The sequence below is a fragment of the Narcine bancroftii genome, chromosome 8, assembly GCF_036971445.1.
Source record: "Narcine bancroftii isolate sNarBan1 chromosome 8, sNarBan1.hap1, whole genome shotgun sequence".
In the NCBI taxonomy this organism is placed as follows: domain Eukaryota; kingdom Metazoa; phylum Chordata; class Chondrichthyes; order Torpediniformes; family Narcinidae; genus Narcine; species Narcine bancroftii.
Window position 1 is genome coordinate 178,647,848 of NC_091476.1, and position 27,930 is coordinate 178,675,777.

At 46.7% G+C, this 27,930-nt stretch overlaps 2 protein-coding genes and 1 long non-coding RNA gene across 13 annotated transcripts in view; 1 reads left to right on the plus strand and 2 right to left on the minus strand.

Moving 5' to 3' along the window:
• alg9 (ALG9 alpha-1,2-mannosyltransferase) overlaps nt 1-1,911 on the minus strand; it is a 253,304-nt gene extending 251,393 nt beyond the window's left edge. For 7 of the 9 annotated variants that reach the window (XR_011343620.1, XR_011343619.1, XR_011343621.1 and 4 more), the window contains exon 1: nt 1,431-1,911. Coding sequence is in view for 6 of the 9 variants with exons in the window: in XM_069895966.1 (XP_069752067.1) it covers nt 1,431-1,687 (257 nt within the window). In the remaining 3 variants the exon portion in view is untranslated. The remainder of the gene's footprint in view (nt 1-1,430) is intronic. The other 2 variants (XM_069895970.1, XM_069895969.1) reach the window with 1 other exon arrangement.
• Nucleotides 935-27,457, plus strand: LOC138741624 (uncharacterized). Of its 3 annotated transcripts, none has more exons than XR_011343625.1 (3): nt 935-1,256; nt 20,869-21,031; nt 27,062-27,457. It is a non-coding gene; the product is annotated as an uncharacterized lncRNA (long non-coding RNA). The 3 variants fall into 3 exon arrangements; XR_011343624.1 differs by having other exon boundaries at nt 939-1,211; XR_011343623.1 differs by lacking the exon at nt 935-1,256 and adding an exon at nt 1,325-1,997.
• LOC138741623 (endogenous retrovirus group 3 member 1 Env polyprotein-like) lies at nt 2,376-10,511 on the minus strand. Its single transcript, XM_069895975.1, has 2 exons — nt 9,892-10,511; nt 2,376-4,834 (listed from the first exon to the last, which is right to left on the minus strand). The coding sequence occupies exon 2, from the start codon at nt 4,521-4,523 to the stop codon at nt 2,940-2,942; it is 1,584 nt and encodes a 527-aa protein (XP_069752076.1). The 5' UTR covers nt 4,524-4,834; nt 9,892-10,511; the 3' UTR covers nt 2,376-2,939.
• Nucleotides 27,458-27,930: the final 473 nt, after the last annotated feature.

The window sequence follows — 27,930 nt, forward strand, 5'->3', positions numbered from 1 at the left end:
TGAGGACACTGTGCCAATACAAGACCTGGCAAGGGCCGAAGACCCTGAGACTCATTTGCCGGCTGCCGATCACGCCGCAGACGTGATCGTGCTGCACCAGAGCATGACCCTGGACTCTGAGCTGCCTGCCTTGCTGCTGGACGTCCAGGTTCCTAGTCCCCCGTGAAGCAGTGGAGGACCCCCATCACCCTGGGAGTACCTGCCAGCACTCTGACTCCGTCAGTCCCTGCAGCGGACTCTCCCCCATCGGCCCCATCTCTGGAGAGCTACACGGCCACGCCGGTTCCCCGGCTGTCTGGCAGAAAGATGAGGTCACCTGTGTGGCTAAACCTCTAGCCAGTGGGGGGGGGGGGGGGGAAATGACACGTCCACTCTTTTCCGCCTGTGTTTATGATCATTTGGATATTGCTACTGTTATTATTGTTACTGTATCACCCCCAGTGTGCTGTTTGTTTTCCAGTGGGTGCCATTTTTTTTTAAAGAAGGGGTGAATGTGGTGATATGATCGTGTGCACTGGCTGGCCTGACCTCCGGGTGTCTTCCTGTCCTTGACTCCTCCCTGGTCCTGCCCCCGTGACCCCTCTCCTTCCCGCTCATTTCCTCGCCTTGGACCCGGGCCAGCGGTCACTCGGACAATAAAGCCTATCGTTCCCCTCAGCCTTTTGTTTGTGTCATTATTGAGGCTACAAATAGCGCCCAACAACTACCAATTAGTAGAAATTCTGCCTGGCCAGCAGGAAAAAGAATGTCAGGGTTGCATCTGGTCATGTATGCCGTCTGACGATAAATCTGAACTTTGACTCTGTGGGGAAATTGAGCAGGTCGAGCAGCATCAGTAGCAGAACAAACTGTCAGCTTTTCACGCTAAAACCCTTTATCAGGTCCACTAAAGGGCTTCTGCTTCCAGTTTTGACCACCTTTTCTCACACAGATGCCACTTCGACTGCCGAGCTCCCCCAGCAAGTTGTGTTCAGCCTCCGATGCCAGCATCTGCAGTCTCTCTACCCCTGTCTCGTCGCCCTGTTGACTTGTGTGGCCTGTGCAGGGGACGATGGACCCCGAAGGGCGCCTCCCATTTGCTGCACCTGCCCCACCCCCAATTGCTGGAAGATCGGAAGCTGCGTCCAGCAACGTCCAAAGTCAGCAGATTCTGGAAATCTTCACAGCGAGTACTTGTATCCACTTAAAGGAACATCTTGCAAGTTCAAAGGGTAAATTACGTTAAACGAGTCGCCGGGGGACACAGGCCAGTGACAGTAAGGAAGGAAACACTGGAGCGGGGGGGGGGGGGGGGGGGAGCAATGGATGAATGAATGGACGGAGCGAGCACTCCGAGTTGCGCACGCGTAGAACGGGCCGGGGCCCGGGCCCGGCGCAGGCGCAAGGTGACCCGCCGCGCTGGGAGCCGGTCTCCGGCCTCCGAAGCTCACCCATTCCTGCTCGCGTCACTCCTCTCGGCACCGCTCCCTCCCCCCGGACCCAGGCTCCCGTCCGGGCTCTGCTTGCTGACGCTGCCTCTGCTGCCTGCCCTGTGCCTCATCTCCGCGCGCGAGCTCCGCTGAGCGGCGTCGCTCAAGCCCGGGCTACGGCGGCCAGACAGGCTCAGACCGTCCGCTGGGGCGAGGGAGCGGACGCGTTGCACGTCAACTCGGCCTCGCTCGGCCCCGAATGGGGGCGTGAACCACATCAACCATTTCCGGAGCGGCAACAGGCCAATTCTGGGGCAGAAGGTCGTGCAGGACTCGGAAGCGGGTCTTGGCAGAGAAGAGATCTGAGATGAGAAGTCGGAACTCAACCGTGATCGAACGCCAGCTGGAGGAGAGCGTGAGGCTCCGCTCACCAGCCCTGCATCCCTTTCCCCTCTGACCTCCAGCAGGTTCGCGTCAGGAAGGATGTGCTTGCACTGGAGAGGGTGCAGAAGAGCTTCACCACCTGCTGTCTGCAATGCAACGTTTCAGCTACAAGGAGACTCCATTTATTTTCCTTGTCATCGAGAGGTGACCCTATTCTAGTCTGTGATCCCACTGTTACCTTTGAGGCCCCTCCAATGTAAATAAAAGACAGACACAACATTAGTTCAGACTAACTCAATGCTTTACTAATTACACCATACAAGCATTCCTACAAAGTGTTCAGAATAAATCACATCCCCGTGTCATCTCCATCCTTCCCACAATGAGGCGATCAGAACTGAACGTCCGGGTGAATCTCCTCTGCACCCTCTCCAGAGCTTCCACATCCTTCCTGTAATGAAGTGACCGGAACTGGATACAATACACCAAAGGTGGTCTCACCAGACACTTAGAAAGCTGCAACATGACTTCTCTACTCTTCTGCACAGTCCCCTGTCAGAAATAAAACTTCTCACACATGAGTCTCTTTAAAACTGATGACACGACAAGCTTTATTTACAAGTCTGCAGAGTTGGACTCAACTGGTTTCTCACCAGTTAAGCCCCGATACATACAGTGCATTGATTTTTATACCTTTATTATTTGCCCTTCCCCTTCTTATTAATACTGTTTTAATTGGTTAGTATTACAAAAACATTCTAAGTATAACTGCATTATTAATTATCACGTTCGTTACGTACGCTGTGAACTCTACATTCACTGAATTCTGTTTCTCACACTTCTTATCAATCCTTTGTCTCCTGCATGTCTCTCACTATGACCATGAAAAGATAGGTTTAAAAAAACATATTCAGCAGCTCCTTCTGTCCTTGACTGCTAGTAAACTCTCTGTCCATTCTGGCTTCCCTGTTTATGATTAATCATCACATTTTAACTTAAGTCTTTTTAACCTAAATTCTCTATATCACAATCCACCCCTTTCTCTCTTTAAAATGTGTTGAATATATGTATAGATATGAATGGGGATTCTAAGCTAGGGAAGTGAAATGTTTTATGATACATTAATCTCACGCTGAAATAAAAGTCTTACAGGGTCTCCCATCCCCCCCTGGTTGCATAGCTTGTTCGACCATGGAAATCACCAGGCTGCGTAGACCATTTGTCCATCCAATTAAATTGTGGGAAAGGATGCCAGGTTTGAACCGGTACATGGGACAATGTACGAATATTATCAGCGATTTTATGAATGGCTTTTCCATTATCATCAATCTGTAAGCAGCAGTTAGTCAAATTAAGTTTGCCACATACACCTCCTTCCGTGGCTAGGAGATAGTCTAGGGCTAGACGGTTCTGATATATAGCAGAGCGCATTTGACCTTGCTGGGATGCAAGTAATTGCAGGGCTATAGCTGTTTGATTTGTAACAATTTCAAGCACTGCTTGTAAGCGAATTATGCGATTTAACATATATATAGGAGTACGATAACCCCAAGATCCATCTTGAGCCCATGTAGCGGGACCATAATATTGAATTATGCGCTCTGGAGGCCAATCATCTCTCCATTCTCCCAAATGTACCGTGGTAGAGCGGGGTTCACGATGTAATGTATCAAAGACCTTCACGCCTAATTTATGACCGTGATCATGGGGTAGAAGGAAAAATTCTGGGCGGATTATTCCTAGGAAACAAGTTCCACTCCACTGTGAGGGAAGACGAGTATAAGCTTTATTACCACATACCCAGAATAATCCATTTGGGGATACTCCATACCCCCTTTCCCAAACTCTTTTAAGAACAGGATTTGATTGGTATGGTCCTGTGATGGTGGAAGTGGTACAATTCCAAAACTGAATACTGCTATTAGATAGGGGTAGGCAATTAGTTTTAAAAACAGTGGATAAGAACCAAGTCTGAGGTTTAGGAAACCAAGTGAAAACACCAGGCGAAATGCGAATCCATACAGCCTTGCAGGGACTTTCTCCTACTGGGTATTTGCCGGCTCGTGAGAGACAATAAAAACCAGAGGGGATGTTAGAGAGAGACCAGGTTTCTCTTGATCTCGTTCGGTTAGTTGTCCAAATGCGGGAAATCATGGTCAATGAATTGAGAGGTTCTCCCCACCAAGGCCATTGTTCTGACATCCGTGGACCCCCGCAGACCCAACAATTAGTTACATTAAAAGTTCCTGCAATTTTAGTTGCCAGATCTACAAAAAGGTTATCTCCCCCAATTGCATTACCGAAACTTACATGGTTATTTGGATGGACTCGAACTAAGTCCGGCTGTCTTAAAGGGACAGGCAATTTCAAGTGTGGAGTGTAACTTTTCATTGGAACAGTACGTTGGTGTATGCAAAACCAGAGTCCATCAGGGCATGGTGGGCTTGAGTCACCTTTCCAACCGTTAAGAGGGAAAGGAGTGGTATTAGGAATCTGTATATAATGACCCATATTATTTCCTTCTTTTTCCACACAAGGGGTATATGGATGTTGGGTGGTATTTTCTGCCCAGCATTTCTCAGGAACTGAGGTATGGGAAATGAAATTACCTTCCTTTCTTCCCCAAATGTGGTCCTGAAACAGGACCACTGTATCTCTGCATTTCTTACATTTCACACCTGATAAAGACATAGGCAAACTAAGAAAAATCAAAGAACATAACAATAACATTGTGAATTAAGTCTTTTTGCGAAATCGTAAGGTAAGAGGTTTTTCTCCAGGAATACAAGTCCAATCTGAGTTCGTATCAGGGTCCTGTGGCGCCTCTACAGGTCCCTTAAATCTGGATGCGTGTGTCCACCCCTTCTCTCTTGTTCGTGCTGCAGCTTCTGTAGTTAAGAGAACTTGGTATGGACCTTCCCACTGGGGCTGGAGTTTTTCAGTCTTCCAGGTCTTGATAAGAATCCAGTCTCCTGGTTCCACTTTGTGTAAAGAAAAGTCTAGAGGCGGTGTTTGTGCCAATAGTCCTCTCTTTCGTAAATCTGTAAGAGAGCGTGACAGTGCCTGTAAATAGTTCCTAACAAATATATCCCCTTCCCCCAAGGTGGGACACCCCTCAACTGTACTCCAGAAGGGAAGCCCAAACATCATTTCATAAGGGGACAGCCCTACATCTTTTCGTGGGGCAGTACGAATTCTTAATAAGGCTAGGGGCAGACACTTTATCCAAGGCATTTTAGTTTCCACCATTAACTTTGTCAATTGGATTTTTAGTGTTCCATTCATACGTTCGACCTTCCCTGAGCTTTGTGGATGCCAAGGGGTATGTAATTTCCAAGAGACCTGTAATGCATCACAAATTAATTGCTGGATTTTTGAAGAAAAATGTGGACCCCTGTCTGATTCTATAGAATCCATTATACCATATCTGGGGATTATCTGCTCTAGGAGGAGGCGAGCTACTGTAGAGGCTGTAGTATTTATTGTTGGGAAGGCTTCTACCCATCGGGTAAAGTGATCTATTATCACCAACAGATATTTCCATCTTTGAACTTGAGGTAACTCTGTGAAGTCGATCTGGATACGTTGAAAAGGGCGTATGGCTAATGGTTGACCTCCCATGGTCCCTGTCCTCATTATCTTCTTATTAATTTTTGTGCATAGGTAACAATTTTGCACCTCTTGTTGGGCCAAGGTGTAGATTCCCTTACACACATATTCTCGAAGCACTGTGTCACATAAGGCTTGGGTGCCCCAGTGGCTCTGTTGATGCAGGTGTTTTAAAATATTGCGAGTTATTTCTTTATTTAGAACAATTCTTCCATCTGGTGTTTTTCCATGTTCCATCAGGTAACTGGCTTGCGCCCAGCTGATCCATGTTCTTTTCTTCCTTAGCAGTGAAAATGGGAGCTGTCTTTATGCCTTGCCTTATTGGGATTAAAGTCAGCAAACGGACTTCTTGTTGCATGGCTGCTCTTTTGGCTTCTTCATCAGCCAGTCTGTTTCCAATTGCTGTCGGGTTATCTCCCCTTTGATGGCTTGGTATGTAGACCACTGCTATTTCTTGGGGTAATGTTAAGGCTTCTAAAGTCAGAGTAATCATCTGTTCGTGTGCCAATTCCTTTCCTCTTGATGTAATTAGACCACGCTCCTTCCAGATCCTACCAAAGGTATGCACTACCCCGTATGCGTATTTGGAATCTGTGTAAATCGTTCCAATTTTCTTTGCCAGTATTCTGAGGGCTCTCTGCAAGGCATATAGTTCACAGGATTGTGCTGACCAGCTTCCGGGTAGTCTCGTGGATTCTACTACTTTCCAAGTATTTCCTTCTATTATAGCATACCCATTTCTTCTCATTCCGTTAACACATCTGGCGGAGCCGTCAATGTAGAATTCATATCCTTCTCCCAGCGGAGTATCGCAAAGGTCTTCTCGGGTCTTGGTCTGAAGATCTGTCAACTCGACACAGTCATGCTCCACCTCTTTCTCTGTTTCACTGCCGTATAAAAATTGAGCTGGGTTGCAGCTATTAATTTTTGCAAACTGTAAATCTTCTCCAACCATTAAAATGGTTTCATACTTTAATATGCGAGAATCAGTCAGCCATCGATGGGCAGTTTGTGTTAATAAAACACTTACAGAATGGGAGGTGTACACAGTCATCTTTCCTCCAAAAGTAAGTTTACGTGCTTCCTCTACCAACAGAGCAGCAGCCGCTACTCCCTGGATACACGTCGGCCATCCGCGAGACACTGGGTCCATCATTTTGGAAAGGAAAGCCACTGGGTGTCGCTGACCACCTTTTTCCTGTGTTAAAACTCCCACAGCTGTTCCTTGGTTATGAGTGACAAATAGCTGGAAGGGCTGTTTTAAAGAGGGCAGAGTGAGCACTGGGGCTCGTGTTAGGCGATGTTTCAAGTCCTCGAACCATCCCTCCTCCTCCTGGGTCCATTTCAATGGATAGTCATTTTCATTTGTCAGTTTATCATACATAAACTTCACCAAAGCTGAGTAGTCCTCTATCCATAACCTACAGTATCCTAAGAGTCCCAGGAATTGTCTTATTTCCTTCTTATTACGGGGTAAAGGCATTCTAGTGATTCCCGCAATTCGTTCAGGGGTAATCCGTTTCTGTCCTTTACTTATCTGGTGTCCCAGATATATCACAGTTTTCTCAACAAACTGTAACTTGTTTCTGGACACTCGTAGACCCTTTTTCCCCAGATAATTCAAGAGTCTAATGGTCTCTCTCCTCATTTCTTGTTCCTTGGGTCCTGATAATAGTAAATCATCCACATACTGCATTAGTTGGGAATCATCAGATTGTGGATAGTCCATCAGGATTTGTTCTAGCATTTGTCCAAACAGGTTTGGAGATTCAGTGAACCCTTGGGGCAATACAGTCCACCGAAACTGTCTCCGTCTACCTGTCCATGGATTTTCCCATTCAAACGCAAACATATCTCTACTTTCCTCTTCTAACGGACAAGTCCAGAAGGCATCCTTCAAGTCGATAACACTAAACCACTCATGGTCTGGGGGAATCCGACTCATAATAGTATAGGGATTAGGCACCACTGGGTGGCGGGTCTGAACAATAGCATTCAAACTTCTTAGATCCTGAACTAGGCGATAGGATCCATCTGACTTTTTTACTGGGAGTATAGGGGTGTTATAAGGTGACATGCATTCTTCTAATAGTCCGTCTCGTATTAAAGTCTCAATTACCGGCTGTAGCCCTTTTCTCCCTTCCAAAGAAATAGGATACTGACGTTTCCTTACCGGCTGATGACCTGGTATTAATGTGACATGTAAAGGTGGGATGTCCAGACCTCCTCGATTTCCCTCCTTATACCAGACTCTCTCGTCAATCTGCCGTTCATCCTCTTCCTTTAAAGCGCAGAGGTGGACTCGCACTTCTCCGTCCACAGGGAGAGCACCCAAACCTAGGAGAGCCTGTAAGTCCCTTCCTAGGAGGTTAAATCCAGCCGAAGGTAATAACAAGAGGTCTTGTACCCCTTCTCTTTCTTCCAGTTTCACTGTTACTTGGGGAATTATTGATACCATTCTGGGAGCTCCTTCTATCCCAGAAATTGTCAAATTACTTTTTATAGGCTCAGTTCCGATTGGCACAGTTATTACACTACTTCGTTCCGCTCCTGTGTCCACCATAAACACCACCTCTTCTCCCTTGGGACCAATTTTTAGTTTTACCAGGGGTTCCCTCTTATATTTGGTCCCTAACATTTGGAACCCCTGACACCCCTAATCTTCTTCCATAAGTTCGAGGGCACGCAATTCCCTCTTGTATCGGGGGCATTCCCTCTTAAAGTGTCCTTCCTCATTGCAGTAATAGCATTTAACAAATCTCCGGGGTCTTCCCTCTCTTGGATATTTTGGATTGTTTAGAGGAAGGTTTTGTTTTCTTTCCCCTCTGGATTCAGCATTCATCTGTCGGATAGTCTGTACCATAACCTTTGTCGCCTTCTTTTGATCTTCTTCTTCTCTCTGCACATATACTTTTTGTGCCTTTTTTAACAGTTCACTTAGGGGTTTTTCACTCCAGTCCTCCTCCTTTTCTAGTTTCTTTCTAATGTCTTGCCATGATTTGGAAACAAATTCAATTCGAATAAGCTGTTCACCCATTGGTGTACTAGGGTCCACACCAGCATACTGTTGGACATTCTTTCTCACCCTCTCCAAAAAATCAGTAGGGGACTCGTCTTTCCCCTGGTGGTTCCCAAATGCCTTGGTAAAATTGTGACCCTTTGGCACAGCCTCCCGTATCCCTTTAATTGTCCACTCTCTATATTGTCTCATACTTGCCAATCCCTCGGGTGTTCGTTTGTCCCACCTGGGTTCATTTAAGGGATATTTTTGTTCATGGGGTCTAGGGTCCCCAGGTTGTTCATATTCCCACATGAGGAGGGCAGCCCGTCGAATCATCTGCCTCTCCTGGGGTGAAAATAATGTTCCCATTATTGCCTGCATCTCTTCCCACGTATATGTGTTTGGTCCCAAGAATTGGTCAAGCTGTTCAGCCAGTCCTATAGGATCTTCCAATAACTTTTTCATTTCTTTCTTAAATCCCCGCACCTCTGTACTAGTTAGGGGAACATTCACATATCCCGTTCCCCCTCCCGGTCCTCCCATAGGAACTTCTCTCAGGGGATTTAGGTTTATTGAAAACTTTGATGGTCCTGGACCAGTCTGGGATCTTGTCCAGGGTCGGTTTACCGGTGGAAGTTTAGGGTCCGACTCCCTTAATTCATCCTTTTTATCCCGGCCCCCTTCGGGGCAATCAGATTCATCACCTTTCCCCTCCGGTAATAAGCTTTCCTCGGGCGCAGTAGGCACCGGGGGAATATAAGGAGGGGGAAGGTTGTCCAGAGGTTCCCATTTCTTTTCTCCTGCCACTCTCAATTTAAAACATTCTGTTAAGGATCCTGGCCAGGGAACCCAACAAAATGCATATGCTGACTCTTCTTGATTCACCTTTGGTCTCGAATTTACATATATGTTTAATGCTTGTCTAACCCAATCCTCATCAGATCCAAATTTCGGCCACCAGACCGAGGAACCTTTAATAGGTTGTTTTGACCAAAGGAGACAATATTGGACCATCTTTTTCTTGTTTTTGTCCCGATATCTTTTACTATCCCAATTTTCAAACATTCTCCCCAAAGGGCTGTCAAGGGGTACTCCCAGGAATTGTCCTGAATTTTCAGACGAGCCCTTAGATTTTGATCCTCCCATTTTCCCACCTAGATCTGTTTATCGTTGCTGAGGACCCTCTCGCTCTGGACCCTACTCCCTTCCTCTCAGACGCCTCGTCGGAGGTGCTGTCCCTCCTTCGGTTACCGCTGAGGTTTTCCTGGGGTTGACCCCTCTCTTCTCGGCACTTCGTCGGAGGTGCTGTCCCTCCTTCGGTTACCGCCGAGGTTTCCCTGGGGTCTATCCTAGAGTCCCGCGACAGGGTCCTCACACAACGACAAAAGATCTATACTTAATCTATTCCGTTAGGTTTTTATCCAAACAGGTGTATCCCGTTACACCTGTTACCCAATCCCCACACCACAATCGTAAGTCGTCACTTACCGGTGTCTTCCCGGGGATTGAACCGTCACCCTTCTCCTCTCCGTCTTGTCGTGTCACCCTGTCCGGATACCACTCGCTCAAGCCGCCCGAAGCGACGAGCAAGGGACTAGGAGCCGCTGAACTCAGCGGGGTGCACCGCCTCCGATGTCCCTCTTCTCGCCTCCCCTCACGGCCGGAGTGTAGATCCCGGACGAGCCCCCATTTGTCAGAAATAAAACTTCTCACACATGAGTCTCTTTAAAACTGATGACACGACAAGCTTTATTTACAAGTCTGCAGAGTTGGACTCAACTGGTTTCTCACCAGTTAAGCCCCGATACATACAGTGCATTGATTTTTATACCTTTATTATTTGCCCTTCCCCTTCTTATTAATACTGTTTTAATTGGTTAGTATTACAAAAACATTCTAAGTATAACTGCATTATTAATTATCACGTTCGTTACGTACGCTGTGAACTCTACATTCACTGAATTCTGTTTCTCACACTTCTTATCAATCCTTTGTCTCCTGCATGTCTCTCACTATGACCATGAAAAGATAGGTTTAAAAAAACATATTCAGCAGCTCCTTCTGTCCTTGACTGCTAGTAAACTCTCTGTCCATTCTGGCTTCCCTGTTTATGGTTAATCATCACATTTTAACTTAAGTCTTTTTAACCTAAATTCTCTATATCACATCCCCCTTTGAATGAAGCCCAGAATCCCACAGGCTTTTTTAACACTCCTATCAACCTGAGCAACTACCTTGAGGGATGTATGGACCTAGACCTTAAGATCCCTTTGTTCATCCAAGCTCTTAATTAGCCAACCGTTAACCCTGTACTCAGCTTTTCAATTTGTCTTGCCAAGATGCATCATCTCACACTTGTCCATTTTGAATTCCATTTGCCATTTTTTTGCCCAACGCTGCATCCTGACTATGTCCTCTTGCAACCTCTAACAGCCTTCAATTCCATCGACAATTCTTCCAATCTTCATTGTCATCCACAAACTTACTGACCCAACCTTCTGTATCATCATCTAGATCATTTATAAAAATCATGGAGCAAGGGACCAAGAACTAATCCCTGTGGCCCTCCACTAGTCACTGCCCTCCATTCAGAGAACCACCCTTCCACTGCTACTGTCTTCTTCCTGCAAGCCAGTTTTTTTTATCCAGACAGCCAAGGTTCCATTGATCCCATGCCTCTTGACATGGGATGAGTCTCTCGTGGGGAACCTTCTCAAATGCCTTACTGAAATTCATATAGACCCCATCTACTGCCCTACCCTCATCAATTTCTTTCATCACTTCCTCAAATAACTAAATTAGGTTAGTGAGGCATGACCTTCTCTTTACAAAGCCATGCTGACTATTCTTGAGTAAATTATACCTCTCCAAATGCTGGTAAATCCGATCCTTGAGCATCCTTTCCAATAGTTTACACGTCACTGATGTGAGACTCACTGGTCTATAATTTCAACACTTACTGTTCTTTAATCTCCACATTGTCTACCACACAGGCAGGTTCAATTTTGACCTCACCGCGATCAAGGTCCTTTTGTGAATACTGACGCTAAGTGTTCATTCAGGACCTCCCCAACCTCCGCTGCCTCGGCACATGTTCCCTCCTTAAGTGGCTCCACCTTCATTCTCGTCATCCTTCTGTTCTTCAAATATGCATAGATCACTTTGGCGTTCTCCTTGATTCTCCGTGCCAAGGCCTCATGCCCCCTTCTAGCTCTGCCAAGTCCTTAAGCTCAATCCTGGCTACCACATATTCTCGTAAGCCCTTCTCATGTCCTGCTTCCTATATCTAATGTTTGCTTCCTTATTCCTCTTGACTAGTTGCCTGACCTGTTTTGTTAGCCATGGTTCCCTTTTCCTACCATCTTTTCCTTAGTGGGACAAACCTATCTTGAACCCTGCCCGAGTGGTCCCTAAACTTCCTCTGCAATACTTCTGTTTTCACCCTTAAACATCTATTTCCAATTTATTTTTTGCTTGTTCCTGCCTCATCTCTTCATAATTAGCCTATGCCCCAGTTAAGCCCTTTCCCAGTTTGACTGTTTATATCCTTTTCCATAGCTAAGGCAGTTGTGGTCACTCTCACCAAAATGTTTCCCCCATTAAGAGGTCTGCCAGCTGACCAGGTTCATTCCCCAGATCCATATGGCCTCTCCTCTCGTCAGCCAGTCCACATACTGTGTCAGGAATCCCTCTCGAACACACCTGAAAATTCAACCCCATCTATCCCTCTTGCCAGTCAATATTAGGGAAGTTGAAGTCACCCATAACTATAACCCTGTATTTCCTGTACATTCTAAAATCTACCTGCTTATCTGCTCCTCTGTGTCCTGAGAGCTATTTGGGGGCTTATAGACAACTCCCATCACAGTGGCATCTTTCTGTATGTTGTGAGTTGTGTGATTGTTGAATATTTTAACAGTAGGAGGAGTCACATGATGGAGTAGTGGCTGGTAGGGTAAAACCAGCCCTCTCCAGAAGAAAAGACAAAGTTCAACAAATATAAAATATAAGAAATAGAAGATAAAGTTGCAGAAAAGAGAAAGAAGATGGCACCTAAGAAGGAAAAAGTAAAAACAATGGGAAAAAAGAAAAGTCACCAGAAAAGAAAGAATAAGGCACATTGGAACGAAGGGGTACCTGCACGAAGGAACAGGGAGCCATGGTGGCAAAAAATGTCCATTCTCCGAGGTTGGTGCTGGCCCTGCGGAGTCGCGACGCCCCCCCCCCCCCCCCCCCCCCCCCACCGACCGTTGGACTGAAAAAAATGGCTCTCTGAGCCAAACAAAGTGCGCAATCAAAGGTAAAAGAAAACACTGATGGGAGGGGGGCTCAGCCGAGGAGCGGGCAACCACGGCACGACCAGCTGAGGGACACCCGACACCAGGGCTCTCAGCTGGAAGATGAGGAAGGTGACAGGAGAGGGAGTGAGGTACCAGACGAGAAAGAAAGTTGACAGGGTGAACGGCAAGAGAAGCAGCAGCAGGAGGCCCAACAGATGAGCAGCACAGAAAGGGAGGACTGACAGCAAGAGGCCCAGCAAGAAGAGGCCCAGCAAGAAGAGGCCCAGCAAGAAGAGGCCCGACAAAGTAATACAAGCAACTCATCAGGAAAATCAGAAGAGATACAGAAACAAAGAAGAGAAGAAGAAGACACAAACACAGGTACAGACACAGAAGAAGAGGAAGAAGAAGACCAAGGTCTTCACAGAGAAATAGAAGGTGAAACAGATGGACAGAATATAGATAAAGCTTTTTTTGAAGAACAAATGAGAGCATTAAAAGAATGGTTGTCATTAGAATTTAGTGCAATTTAACGAAAAATTAAAAGAACAGAAGATAAAATGCAAAGATTAGAACTAGTCATGACAGAAATAGGGAAAAGAGTAGAGAATGTGGAAGAACGAGAAACGGATGTAGAAATGGAAGTAAAGGACAAGACGAAAATTGGAAGAAAGTGACAAAAAAATTTAAAGAGACACAAGAGTTCTTATCTCCGAAAATTGATATGTTGGAAAATTATAGTAGGTGAAACAACATGAGATGTTGGGATACAGAGGATTGGAAATAGGAAGGTGGAAACAAAGGGGTGGAATCAGAGGAGGGGAAACAGGAGTGGAAACGGGTGGAATCAGAGGTGGGGAAACAGAGGATTGGAAATGGGTGGAATCAGAAGGGTTGAAACAGAGAGGTAGAAACAGTGGAGGGGAAACAGAGGTGGGGATACAGAGGGGTAGAAACAGGTGGGGAAGCAGGCGATGGAAACAGGTGTGGAAATTGAGGGGTAGAAACATGGGTGGAAATGGGAGGAATCAGTGGTCGGGAAACAGATTGGTGGAATCAGAGGGGTGGAAAACAGAAGTGGGGATACAGAGGTGTGGAAATGGGTGGAAACAGAGGTGTAGAAACAAAGGGGTGGAAGCAGAGGGGTAGAAACAGTGGTGGGTAAACAGAGGATTGGAAACGGATGGAATCAGAGGGGTAGAAACAGAGGGGTAGAAACAGTGGAGGGAAACGGAGGTGGGAAAACAGGGGTGGAAACAGAGAAGTAGAAATAGAATGGTAAAACAGAGGGATAGAAACAGAGGTGGGAAAATAGAGCACTGGAAACAGAGGGGTGGAAAGAGAGGTGTGGAAACAGTGGGGTGGAAACAGAGGACTAGAATCTGAGTTGGGGAATCAGAGCTGTAGAAACAGAGGGGTAGAAACAAGGTTGGGAAACAGACAGCTACCCCTGTTCGGCTCGCCATCAGCATCACCTATCTTTCATGTCGCAGTTTACCACCAACATTCAGCACAAGGCGGGGAAGGACAATGTGGTTGCCGATGCACTCTCATGACCGGCCATCTGCATGCTGACACCCGGCCTCAACTTTGACCAGTTCACCTGGGACCAAAAGTCTGATGAGGAGACGAGGGCCTTCAAGACCGCCATCACGAGCCTGCGGTACCGAGACCTGCCAACTCCGAGCGGCAAAGGCACCATCTTGTGCGATATCTCCATGAGCACCCCACGACCAGTGGTTCCCCAGCAGTGGCGCAAGCAGGTCTTCCGTCACATCCACGACCTTTCACATCCGTCCATGAGGTCCATGGTCCGGATGGTGGAAGAACCATTCGTATGGGATGGGCTGTGGAAGCAGATGGCGGGCTGGGCCAGAACATGTACCCATTGCCAGACATCCAAGGTGCACAGGCACACCAAGACGACCTTACAGGAGTTCGAGCACGTCCGGGAATGGTTCAGCCACATTCATGTGGACATTGTCGGGCCCTTACCCGTTTCCCAGGTCAACCGTTACCTGTTTACGATGGTGGACCACACCTCTATTAATACTTTTGCTTTTCTTTTAAGACCACTTGATATCGATTGTAATCAGGAGGTGATCACGATGCCAAACACCTGCAACGACTCCTGCTCCCGAGCACTGTTGCATAGTTGGGTTGCCCGGTTCGGCGTCCCGGGTCACCTCACCAGCGATCAGGGCGCCCAGTTCACATCTACACTCTGGGCACAGGTCGCCAACAGGTTGGGGATCCAGCTACACCACACCATGGCCTACCACTTGCAGGCCAATGGACTGGTTGAACGTCTGCACCGCCACAAGTCAGCACTCCTGGCCTGCCTCACCAATCCCGACTGGGTGGACGAACTGCCTTGGGTGCTCCTGGGCATCCACTCCATCCCAACCTGAGCTGGTCTACGGTGCGCCATTGGCATTGCCTGATGAGTTCATCAACGCACCTCTCAATCCCCAGCGGTCGCCGCATGAACTGCTTCCTCACCTCAGGGCACGCTTGGACTCGTTCAAACCCCCACCGCCACCCAGGCATGGCACCCGCCCGTCTCAGATTCCAGGTAAACTGCTTTCCGCGGAGTACATTTTCGTTCAGCAGGGCCTGACAGCGGCACCTCTGCAGCAACTGTATGAGGGGCCGTACAGGGTTGTACAGCGTTCCAGCTCCACGTTCACGCTGGACATTGGCGGAAGGCGGGAGCTGTTTACCGTAGACAGGCTGAAGCCAGCGCACCTCGATCTCACTGAGCCCGTGGTCGTAATCCAGCCCAAAAAGCGAGACTGCCTGGTGAAAACGGACATTGGCACTGGTTCTGGGATGGGCTATGTGGCGGCTCACCACTAGGCAGTTGAACCGGCCCCCCTTTAAGCCAAGCTGCGGGGCAGCCGGCCAAAATGGCACCGTTGGGGGTGTTCCCTTCCTCCCAGCACAGGGCTCAGAAGCTCACGCTGGGGGACCACGTGACATCCAGGATACATCAGTGCCCTCCAGCGCGGTTCTTAGCCAGGTCCGGGCTGGGTGTATAAGTACAGCCCAACAGCCTGCAATAAACTAGTCTGCTCACTGAGCTCAACCCGTCTGGTTGTGTGTGTTCCTTCAGGAGCAGGTGTCGCTGCCGCTGCAGATGTACAGTTGAATTTGTTGGAATATGCTTCCAAATTTAAAGATCACTGGGGAAATCATTTATAAGGTTGCTGAATGGAATTTAAAGGTCGCTCAAGATAGGATGGAAGTCTAGAATGACAGAAAACCAAGTCAGAGTAGTCTTGGAGCAAGATTTTCTGGGCACAAGGAGATAACATGGAAGGTAAATAAGCTGGACGCAGTTAAAACTCTTGAGGAGATATGACAACACACAGGATTTTAAATACAAGCTGTTTGGTAGAATTTTGCAAGCCAGTTTTAATGTTAATTTAGCTATGATTGAATTTTGTCATGCTCAAGTGAGTTATCTTGGTTATGTTGTTAACCATGTAAAACTGGAGGATGTTCAGGTTAAAATTCAGACAATTTTTGAATTTCCTCTGCCCATGGGTAAGAAAATTATGAGATTTTTTTTTAGGAATGGTTGGATATTATAAGAAGTTCTGTAAAAGCTTTGTTTTTTATTTGAATATTTTATTTTAATTTTCATACTTGTCAAACAAACATTATAATCTTATTTAACATTCAAGTAACATGCAGTCTATATTTAACCCCTCTCCTCATAGAGCTGAAAATACCATCAATTAAATTACCTCGATAGCAAAATGAAAAACACCCAGAACCCTCCTCCCTCCTCTTTTCCCCCTTCCAGTTTATCTTTCCCATCCTGCCACCAATAACCAAGCTATTGGCACCAACCCCCCCCCCCCCCCCACTCTTCTTGGATCCTTAAAAACTTTCTTTTCCCTCCCACCCTTACTAACTTCCATGTTGCCGGGTGAAGGATGGGAAACTGGAGTTGTTTTTGTTTAAGGCTCATTTTAACCAGGTCAAATTCCCTCCTGCATTTCAATAGCACCATGCTTATATCTGAGTTGAATACAATCTTCTCCCCCACATATTCTACTGGACCCCCATTTGCCTTTGCACACACCATCACCCCCCGTAAAATCCTTTCCTTATCCTGGTAGCAAAGGAACCTTACCAGGATAGAGCGTGGCTGTTGGTTTGGTCTCAGGTGGGGGGCGGGGGATGCCGAAAGACTGGTGGGCCCATTGTATTTCCAGGTTATTTCCCAATTATCCCCTCCCCAGTGTATATGTGATCCACTTTTTCAGGAACTCCACCATGTCTCTCCCCTCCTTAACCCTCACAATTTTAACTGTGTTCCTCCTGCTGATATTTTCTAAGGGATCTATCTTCTCCCACATCTTTACCCCATCCCCATACATTTTGTTCTCTCTTTTCATCCAGTCTTTCTTCCACTCTCTCAATTCTCTCTTCTGTTTCTGAAACCCTTTCTGTCAGGTTTTCCAGCCTTTCTTTGACCAATGGCTTGCAGTATCTCAAGAGCAAATGGGACCAGGCCCTCTGCTCCTTTTGTATTGTCCTTCCTTTACCCCCTCGTTCTTCCTCTTCTTCCTCCTCCTCCACCTCAATTTCTGACTTCAGGCTGCCACGTCACATCACTTTACCACCCATTCCCCTCTGGCTGCGCTGTTTCTGGTGTCCTACAGGCCCCATGTCTTGAACGTCCTTTGACGCCTCGGACCAAACCTCTTCGCGCCCACTGGTTGGAGCAACCTTACCAGGTAACTCTTTATCTTCTCCTTTATTTTTTCTTCCAGCCTGCTCAGCCTCCTCAGCTCGGCCCTCATGACCTCAGATCCCTGAATCTCCAGTGCTGCATCACCGTCAGCTTCTCAGCTCAGCCCCCTGCAACCTTGGGCCTCCTTTTCTCCCACGCCCGAAAGCGCTCCCGTTGCCACCCACATCGCTGTCAACCTAGCCTCGGCTTGGCCCTCATGACCTTGGGTTTCCGAATCTCCTGCACCCAACAGCGCTCCCTCCACCTAAGTTGCATGCTTCCCCATCCCCCTCAAGATCCAACCTCATTGGAGCCATCCTGTTTCTCCCTCTCAGACGAGTCTTGTTCCCTTAGGAAGCTTTGGGCTCCATTGTCATTGCTGCCGCCACAGATGTCTTGAAAGGCCCCGGGTTGGCCTCTCCACCTCTTCGTTTTTTTCCCATCTTTTTTTCTTTCTCTCATCACTTTTTCTTCTATTAATTTTCTTGGATGTCTTCCTTCTTCGGGGATCTTCTTCTATCTATCCTTTATTCTCTTTTCCTCGGGAGCTCTTAGATCACCTGACAAGCCCCTCATCACCATCTTGGGTCTCTCAGAAAGCTTTGTTGACATCGCTCTTCACTTGACTAATATTTTGAAGAATAGTGAAGAGTTTATTTGTCGGGAAAGCATTTGACGAACAGAAAGACATGGTCTGCTATAAACCTGTGCTTAAATCGCTTGACTGTGAGAAGCCATGTGCTTTAGCATTTGATGGATGCAGCCGGTGCTGTATTAAAAATAAATATAACTGATGATGTTAAAAATCCACTGGCTTATGTATCTCAGGCATTGAATAAACACTCAAAAGAATTATTCTGCTACTGGAAAATAATTTTTGTCCCTTGTATTAGCTCTGCAACATGTTGAAGAATGTGTTTGTGCTGCTATGCGATTAAGCTTTGTTTACATTGATCATAATTTTTGAGTGAAATTAAAAATAAGAATAGATGATTATTCAACTGGAGTTTAATTTTGCAAGAATAGGACTGAAGTATAAGACATTATAATGATATTAAGGGCCAGTGTCATTGAGGATTGCTTATTTAGATGTTGGATTGAGAGGTTTCTGCTATATTTGTTTGTATTCTATTGATTATGGCTGTGAAATCTATTAAGAACAAATCGGAGATTGCAGTTTAAAATTTTGACCTTTCAGAAGTCCAAAATTTTCTCCATGGGAAGGAGGTGTAATGGAGTTGTGTTAACCTTTAATTTAATATTAAATTATATTCCTCATATCTAAGAATGTCTTGGTAAAGTAAATTACAGAGGTAAAATATTGTACCTATATTCTTGATGAGTTAGTTTGGATGTTTCAGGGGCACAAGGACAAAGCATTAGCATTTTTAAACACACATAGTTCTTGGAGATCGCAGACAGAAGGCAGTTTGAGACAAACATGGATGCTGATTGAAGTTAGAGTCAAGAAGATGAAAAGGATTTATAATGGTTCTTGAGATATTGAAAACAATAGGTGTTAGTTCAGAAGCACCTGCATAAATTCTGGCCATTTTAGTTCAGAGGAAAGCAGACTTCTCGGAGATATGTGGATTTAAATGCTTTTTAGCACATTCTTGTCAAAAGTCCTTTGGTAGAATATGGTGTAAACTTTGTCACTCCCAGCCTCACTTTAATATTTTATTTTATGATTTTTGCTAGAGGTTCTGTCTGTGTTTTCTTTGAGAAAATATACTTTGATTTTGATTGTGTTATATGTTATACAGTAACATTTTATTTGTATATTTTATACATAAAAGATATAACGAGAGCCATTAGTGTTAGAATAATTCGATCACAATTTATCTTTGAGGTAATAATCCCATATTGTTTAAAAATATTTATTATTTTTATCTTTTGCTCTTTGTTCTTTCTTTTTTATTTGGGGGTTTTCTTTTCTATGTTGGAGGGGAGAGAGATAAATGATAAGGCATCCATTGATTTTTATTTATGGAAATTTTGTCTCTAGATGTAATTTTTTACATGTGCCAATAACATTTTTAAAACACCTTTTGTCCCAAGCATAATTAAAAGGGTCGTTAGTTCATAACAGATGGGTGTCAATCTATGTCTCGAATGGACCCAACAACCTTGCCTCCACAGGTGCCCATGGCAGCAAATGCCAGAGCTTCACAGTATTCTGGCTGAAGAAATTCCTCCCCATTGAAACAGGTGATCTTCAGTCCTGAAGTTGTGCCCTTTTGTTCTCCACTCCCCTATCCTGGGAAACAAGTTCACCGCATTTACTCTATTTGGGCCTTTCAACATTCGTCATGTTCCTGTGTTTCTCCCTCATTCTTCTGAAGTCCAAGGAGTCCAGTCCAAAAGCTGTCAGATATTCCTCATCTGCTAATCCCTTCATTCCAGGAATCATTCTTGTAAATCTTCTCTGATCCTTTCTTTCTGAAATAAGGAGCCCAAAACTGTGCCCCGAACTTTGTGAGACCTCAACATCACATCCCTGCTCTTGTGTCCTATTCCCTCGATAGGGATGTCAAAATTGCATTTGCCTTTTTCACCACTGACTCAACCTGAGGTGAACCTTTCTGGTATCCTGCATGAGGACTCCCAATTCCTTTTCCACCTCCGAGTTCTGAATTTCTTTCCCCATCCAAAAAAAAGCCATATTTTTAGATGCAACATTTTAGTATTTAAAAACAATGTCTGTTCTTGTAGAAAGTGTGTGAAGTTTTCCAACTGTGAGACACAACATTAGTTACTTTTCAAGGGGAGTGGATACAATATCCAAGATGGTTCCTTGCTGGATGCGTGTGGAGAATCTTTATTAAATGGGCCTTTTCTCATTTATTGTCATGAACGTAGGTCAGAGAATTTGTTGTTTTTGCAGTAACAACAGATGCATAATTGTTTTAAATGACATTTTTAAAAATTAGTTTAAAAGAAGAGAAAATGATTGCATCGACACGGAGGCCCCTGGATAGATTCTCGGAGGTGCTGACACCCAGGAATTTTTAGTTCTTGACCGTTTCCACTGCTGTTCTCTCGATGAGGACTGGTTTGTATTTTCCAGAGTTCCCCTTCCTGACGTCCACAATCCATTTCTTAGTTTCGCTAACGTTAAGTGCAAGGTTCTTGTTGTGGCACCACTCAACGAGCTGATCTGTCTCCCTCCTGTATGATTCCTCATTGCCGTCTGTGATTATGCCAACAATCATGGGGTCATGGGCAAATTTGTAGATGGCATTGGAATTGTATCCGGTCATGGGAGCAGAGAGCATGGAGCAGTGGGGTAGCACGCATCTTGAGGAATTGATTGTCAGTCTTTCTCACTCTCCGCTTCACGCTCTCCGCTTTGCCCCCTATGCCTTGCGCTCTCTGTCTTGGCCCCTCTGCCTCCACCATCTGTTTTAACCCCCCCCCCCTCCCTATTTTTCACAGACTCACCAGCTTCTGCAGGGATTCTCTTTGGTCCCATGGAGTTCCCCTTTTCAAAGCCCACATAAAAAGTGTTTGGCTCCTCGAGTGGTGAAGCAAGACGGACATTTCTGGTGTTCAGCCTCCCCTTGTCGGATGTCATGGCCTGCAATCCCTCCCATAGCTGGTGAGCACTTGACTCTTTCTCCTGCTTCCCTCGGAGTTGCTTCTATGCAGCTGAGATAGCCTTCTGCAGGTCATATGTGGACTTGCCCCAAAGATTTGGTTCACCGATCTTAAACAGCATCGACCTCACCCTCAGCAGGTTGGGAATATTTTAATTCATACTTGGCTTCTGTTTGGGAAACTCCTGGTATGTGCACATGGGCACACAGTCATCCACGCGGGTCTTGATGAAATCAAAAACAGCCACGGCAGATTCATTCAAGTTTGAGGCCGAGTTCTTGAATATGGTCCAGTCATCGATTCAAAATATTCCTGCAGGTGCCTCCTCCACCTCCCTCGAACATAGTTTCACAGTGTTGCAATCCGAATTCTCCATTCCCCCCCCCCCCCCCACCAACCCCTGTTCTAGCAAGATTGTGGATTTAAGGAATTCATTGCCATTATCATCTGTGGAGAGGCGGGATCATTGAGGGAGTTTAAGGGGGAGATTGATGGGTGTCTAATGAGTTGGGGTATCAAGGGATCAGGCTGTAATTTGGAACTAGATGTAAGTGGTTGAGCTTAGGGTGGATTTGTGGAAAAGACTTGATAGGCTGAATGGCCTGTGTCTGTTTCTTTATTTTGAGGTCTTGTGATTTTTAGCTTTCACTTCCTTGCTGATCCAGACATGCTGTTTTAATAAAGTTAAAATTTAAAACCCCGGCCCTACTTATGCACAACGGCTGAGAGATGTTAGGTCCTGTTTAAATTGGGGAAAATTAGATTCACAATTAGCAATTCAAACAGGAGATTCCAGATGTTATGGGACCCATTCATGGACGATCACCATCATCTCTAGGTTCAGTGTTAATACAGAACGTGGGTTTAGTGTTTACCCCCCCACCCCCATTCACAGCGACGTTGTTTCATCAACATTAAGTTTCAACCTTGTTTTGAGGCCGGGGGTTAAAATTTTTAATCTAGATTTATTATTTTTTTCTGTGGCACACTCCATAATTCAGGATCAGGGTTTATTATCTGAACAGGTCATGAAATTCAGAGTTTTACAGCAGCGTCGTCGTGCAGACCATCTTCTTTCTTTGGCTTGGCTTCGCGGACGAAGATTTATGGAGGGGGTAAAAAAGTCCACGTCAGCTGCAGGCTCGTTTGTGGCTGACCAGTCCGATGCGGGACAGGCAGACACGATTGCAGCGGTTGCAAGGGAAAATTGGTTGGTTGGGGTTGGGTGTTGGGTTTTTCCTCCTTTGCCTTTTGTCAGTGAGGTGGGCTCTGCGGTCTTCTTCAAAGGAGGCTGCTGCCTGCCAAACTGTGAGGCGCCAAGATGCACGGTTTGAGGCGTTATCAGCCCACTGGCGGTGGTCAATGTGGCAGGCACCAAGAGATTTCTTTAGGCAGTCCTTGTACCTTTTCTTTGGTGCACCTCTGTCACGGTGGCCAGTGGAGAGCTCGCCATATAATACGATCTTGGGAAGGCGATGGTCCTCCATTCTGGAGACGTGACCCATCCAGCGCAGCTGGATCTTCAGCAGCGTGGACTCGATGCTGTCGACCTCTGCCATCTCGAGTACCTCGACGTTAGGGGTGTGAGCGCTCCAATGGATGTTGAGGATGGAGCGGAGACAACGCTGGTGGAAGCGTTCTAGGAGCCGTAGGTGGTGCCGGTAGAGGACCCATGATTCGGAGCCGAACAGGAGTGTGGGTATGACAACGGCTCTGTATACGCTTATCTTTGTGAGGTTTTTCAGTTGGTTGTTTTTCCAGACTCTTTTGTGTAGTCTTCCAAAGGCGCTATTTGCCTTGGCGAGTCTGTTGTCTATCTCATTGTCGATCCTTGCATCTGATGAAATGGTGCAGCCGAGCTAGGTAAACTGGTTGACCGTTTTGAGTTTTGTGTGCCCGATGGAGATGTGGGGGGGCTGGTAGTCATGGTGGGGAGCTGGCTGATGGAGGACCTCAGTTTTCTTCAGGCTGACTTCCAGGCCAAACATTTTGGCAGTTTCCGCAAAGCAGGACGTCAAGCGCTGAAGAGCTGGCTCTGAATGGGCAACTAAAGCGGCATCATCTGCAAAGAGTAGTTCACGGACAAGTTTCTCTTGTGTCTTGGTGTGAGCTTGCAGGCGCCTCAGATTGAAGAGACTGCCATCCGTGCGGTACCGGATGTAAACAGCGTCTTCATTGTTGGGGTCTTTCATGGCTTGGTTCAGCATCATGCTGAAGAAGATTGAAAAGAGGGTTGGTGCGAGAACACAGCCTTGCTTCACGCCATTGTTAATGGAGAAGGGTTCAGAGAGCTCATTGCTGTATCTGACCCGACCTTGTTGGTTTTCGTGCAGTTGGATGATCATGTTGAGGAACTTTGGGGGACATCCGATGCGCTCTAGTATTTGCCAAAGCCCTTTCCTGCTCACGGTGTCGAAGGCTTTGGTGAGGTCAACAAAGGTGATGTAGAGTCCTTTGTTTTGTTCTCTACACTTTTCTTGGAGCTGTCTGAGGGCAAAGACCATGTCAGTGGTTCCTCTGTTTGCGCGAAAGCCGCACTGTGATTCTGGGAGAATATTCTCAGCGACACTAGGTATTATTCTATTTAGTAGAATCCTAGCGAAGATTTTGCCTGCAATGGAGAGCAACGTGATTCCCCTGTAGTTTGAGCAGTCTGATTTCTCGCCTTTGTTTTTGTACAGGGTGATGATGGTGGCATCACGAAGATCCTGAGGCAGTTTACCTTGGTCCCAACAAAGCTTGAAAAACTCATGCAGTTTGGCATGCAGAGTTTTGCCGCCAGCCTTCCAGACTTCTGGGGGGATTCCATCCATACCTGCTGCTTTGCCACTTTTCAGTTGTTCGATTGCCTTATATGTCTCATCCAGGGTGGGAACCTCATCCAGCTCTAGCCTTAGGGGCTGTTGAGGGAGCTGGAGCAGGGCGGAATCTTGGACTGAGCGGTTGGTACTGAAAAGAGATTGGAAGTGTTCTGACCATCGGTTGAGGATGGAGATCTTGTCGCTGAGGAGGACTTTGCCGTCTGAGCTGCGCAGGTGGGGCCAGTACTGCGCGCACTGCACTCCACCTAAAAGCTCCTTTGCGCAGGCCCGAGGACAGGTCCACGTCCTCCCCCTCCACGTCCTCCCCCTCCACGTCCTCCCCCTCCACGTCCTCCCCCTCCACGTCCTCCCCCTCCACGTCCTCCCCCTCCACGTCCTCCCCCTCAAAAGATGCTCACAAACTCAAGCTAGCATGCTGGAACATCAGAACCATGCTAGACAAGACTGACAGCCACCGACCTGAACGTCGGTCTGCCCTCATTGCACATGAACTCCTCAGACTTGACATCGACATAGCCGCTCTCAGTGAAGTCCGCCTGGCAGATGTAGGCAGCCTCCAAGAACGCGGCGCGGGCTACACACTCTACTGGTCTGGCAAGCCTTCGGATGAACGACGCCTATCTGGTGTAGGCTTCATGGTCAAGAGCTTCATTGCCTCCAAACTCGAAAACCTTCCGACAGGCCTCTCGGACCGAATCATGTCCATGCGACTCCCACTTCAAAACAAACGTCACATCACCCTCATCAGTGTCTATGCTCCAACCCTCCAGGCGGAACCAGCAGAAAAGAACAAGTTCTACACCGACCTGCGCAACCTCATCCAACGTACCCCTACAGCCGACAAGGTTGTCATCCTGGGCGACTTCAACGCTCGTGTCGGCAAAGACTCAGAAACCTGGCCAGGAATCCTGGGCAAGCATGGCGTCGGCAAGTGCAACGACAATGGGCGCCTCCTGTTGGAGCTCTGCGCAGAACAGCGGCTTGTCATTACAAACACCCTTTTTCAGCAGAGGGACAGCCTTAAGACCACCTGGATGCATCCCCGATCCAAACACTGGCACCTCCTGGACTACATCCTGGTGCGAGAAAGTGACAAACAAGATGTGCTCCACACCAGGGTCATGCCTAGCGCGGAATGCCACACTGACCACCGGCTGGTTCGCTGCAAGCTCAACCTTCACTTCAAGCCAAAGCCCAGGAACAATAAAGCCCCCAGAAAGAGGTTCAATGTTGGAAAACTGCAGTCAGACGAAGCGAGAGGAAACTTCCAGGCAAACCTCAAAGCAAAGCTCGACGTTGCAACCCGCCTCACGGACCCGTCCCCTGAAACCCTCTGGGATCAGTTGAAGGCTACCATACTGCAATCCACTGAAGAGGTACTGGGCTTCTTCTCCTCCAGGAAAAACAAGGACTGGTTTGACGAAAACAGCCAGGAAATCCAGGAGCTGCTGGCAAAGAAGCGAGCTGCCCACCAGGCTCACCTTACAAAGCCGTCCTGTCCAGAGAAGAAACAAGCCTTCCGTCGCGCATGCAGCCATCTTCAGCGCAAACTCCGGGAGATCCAAAATGAGTGGTGGACTAGCCTCGCCAAACGAACACAGCTCAGCGCGGACATTGGCGACTCCAGGGGTTTCTACGAGGCTCTAAAGGCTGTGTACGGCCCCTCACCCCAAGTCCAAAGCAGACCATCTTACATTACTGTAAAAATAATAATGCACCAAAAGTGAGGCCATGTCTTTGGTTCGTGGATCATTCAGGAATCTGATGGCAGCAAGGAAGAAGCTGTCCTTGTGTTGCTGAGAGCTCATCTTTAGGCTCCTGTACCTTTTTCCCTGATGGTAACAAAGTGAAGAGGGAATGGTTTGGCTGCTTTGTTAAGACACCGCCTTGAGTCGATGTTCTCGATGGAGTGAAATCTGGTGACTGTGCAGGCCTAGTGAACCACCCTCTGGAGTTTATTCTTGCCCTGTGTGTTAATGCGTCCACACCAGGCAGTGATGCAACCAGCCAGAAGTTTATGAGAGTCTTCGGTGACATACCAGATCTCCTCAGACCCCTCACAAAATGAAGCCACTGACAAGCCTTCTTTGTGTTTGCATCACATGGAGGTTCCAGGACAGATTGTCAGAGATGTTGACACCCAAGAATTGGAAGTTCTTCACTCTCTCAACTCACCCTTGATGAGGACTGGGTTGTGTTCCCCTGACTTCCTCCTGAAGTTCACAATCATCTCCTTTGTTTTGCGGAGAGTGAGGTTGTTGTCATGACACCATTCAACAAGCTGATCTATCTCCCTCCTGCACGCTTCCTCATTGCCATTTGTGATTCTGCCAACAACCGTGGTATCATCAGTAAACGTAGATGGCATTGGAATTGTGCCTGGCCACACAGTCATGGGTGTATAAAGAGTAGAGCAGTGGGCTAAGCACGTATCCTTGGGGTGCACCTGTGTTGATGGTTAGTGAGGAGGAGATGTTGTTTCCAATTTGTACTGACTGTGGTCTTCAGAAAGTCAAGGATCCAGTTGCAGAGGTATGTACAGAGGCCTAGAGTTTGTAGCTTCTCGACCAGCACTGAGGGAATAATGGTTTTGAAGGACGAGCTGTTGTCGTTGAAGAGCACAGGATAAGGGGAAAAGGCAGGGAGGTGGAGTTGAGTCAATGATCAGATCATCCATGATCTTATTGAATGCTGGAGCAGGCTTGACAGGCTGGAGGGCCTACTCTTTCTCCAATTTTTTAATGTTCTTAACAGAGAGACCTTGGGGTATGGGGACTGACATGGTGAATATTGGGGAGTGTCATACAACAGCGAGACCTCGAGGTACAGGGACCAACACAGCAAATGGTGGGAAATATGGAACAGAGAGACTTCAGCATACAGGGACTGAGATGGTGATTGGTGGGGAGTGTTGTCGAACAGAGATACTTTACACACCACCCAGGTCATGCCCTCTTCATTCTGCTACCATCAGGAAGCAGGTGCAAGAGTCTGAAGACGAGCTCCCTGTGACACAAGAGCAGCTTCTTCCCCTCTGCCAACCGACTTCTGAAAGGACAATGAACCATAGACACAGCCTTACTGTCCCTTTTTTTTGCACTGATTTATTTTTAAAAGTTATTTTATAGCAATATTTGCAGTGTAACACTGCCACAAAACAACAAATTTCATGGCATGTTCATGACAATAGGTTGTGATACTGCTTTCAGGTTCTCCGTCCGATGCAGATGCAGCTGGAACGTTCAGATGGCCGCGGAGAAGACGTCTTTGTCACCTGAACATGCCGACTGAAGGAGAATGTGGCTCCTGTGGACGTAGTCACTTCTGCTTTCCCTTCCCCTCTCCAAGCCCTGTATCTCTTTTGAGATCTCTTCAGACCTTTAATTTGGACCTATTTATGTCAGCATTTAATTGTGCCAACTTTGGCATCCCTGCCTGCAGCTGTCAAGGTTCTGAGTTTTGGAAGCAATGTACTATTTTTTCAACCGAGTTTTTATTTATGTAATCTAATGCCCCCAAATAAATTTTTAAAACCGAATAAATGGTTTGCGATGTTAAAGTCACTTACTTTAACAGTAAGGGGCTGTTGTTAAATTGTTACCTACCTGATGGCGAGAGAAACAATATTTAATAGTATATTAAATCTTATATTAAATATCTTAGAATGATTGTGTCTTGGGCTACATTCACGATGCTGTGTTCAGGTGCAAAGGTTGGGGTGGAGGGGGTGCTCTGAACCAGAGAATATACCTACCCAAGGAGGGTTAGGTTAGTGGTCCTCGTGGCCGGGTTCTCCACTTTCAGGTGGCCACCCGACAGCCGCATAGGGGTGGAATAGGCAGCTTTACAGTCAGGTATTCTGGCCACCTAAAAGCGGTTAAAATAACGGAAGGTGACTGGGCAGCAAGACACAGATTCATGTAACATAATTTTCTGCACCAATTATACCTCACACCACAGAAATGACCTCAATCAAAATCTTAAATATCTGAGATGTGTTTGAGGTGTGGGACAGAAATAGTAAGGTTCTTACATGGTCATGTGAAACCTTTCTGGCAGGATATTACTGAAATATTAA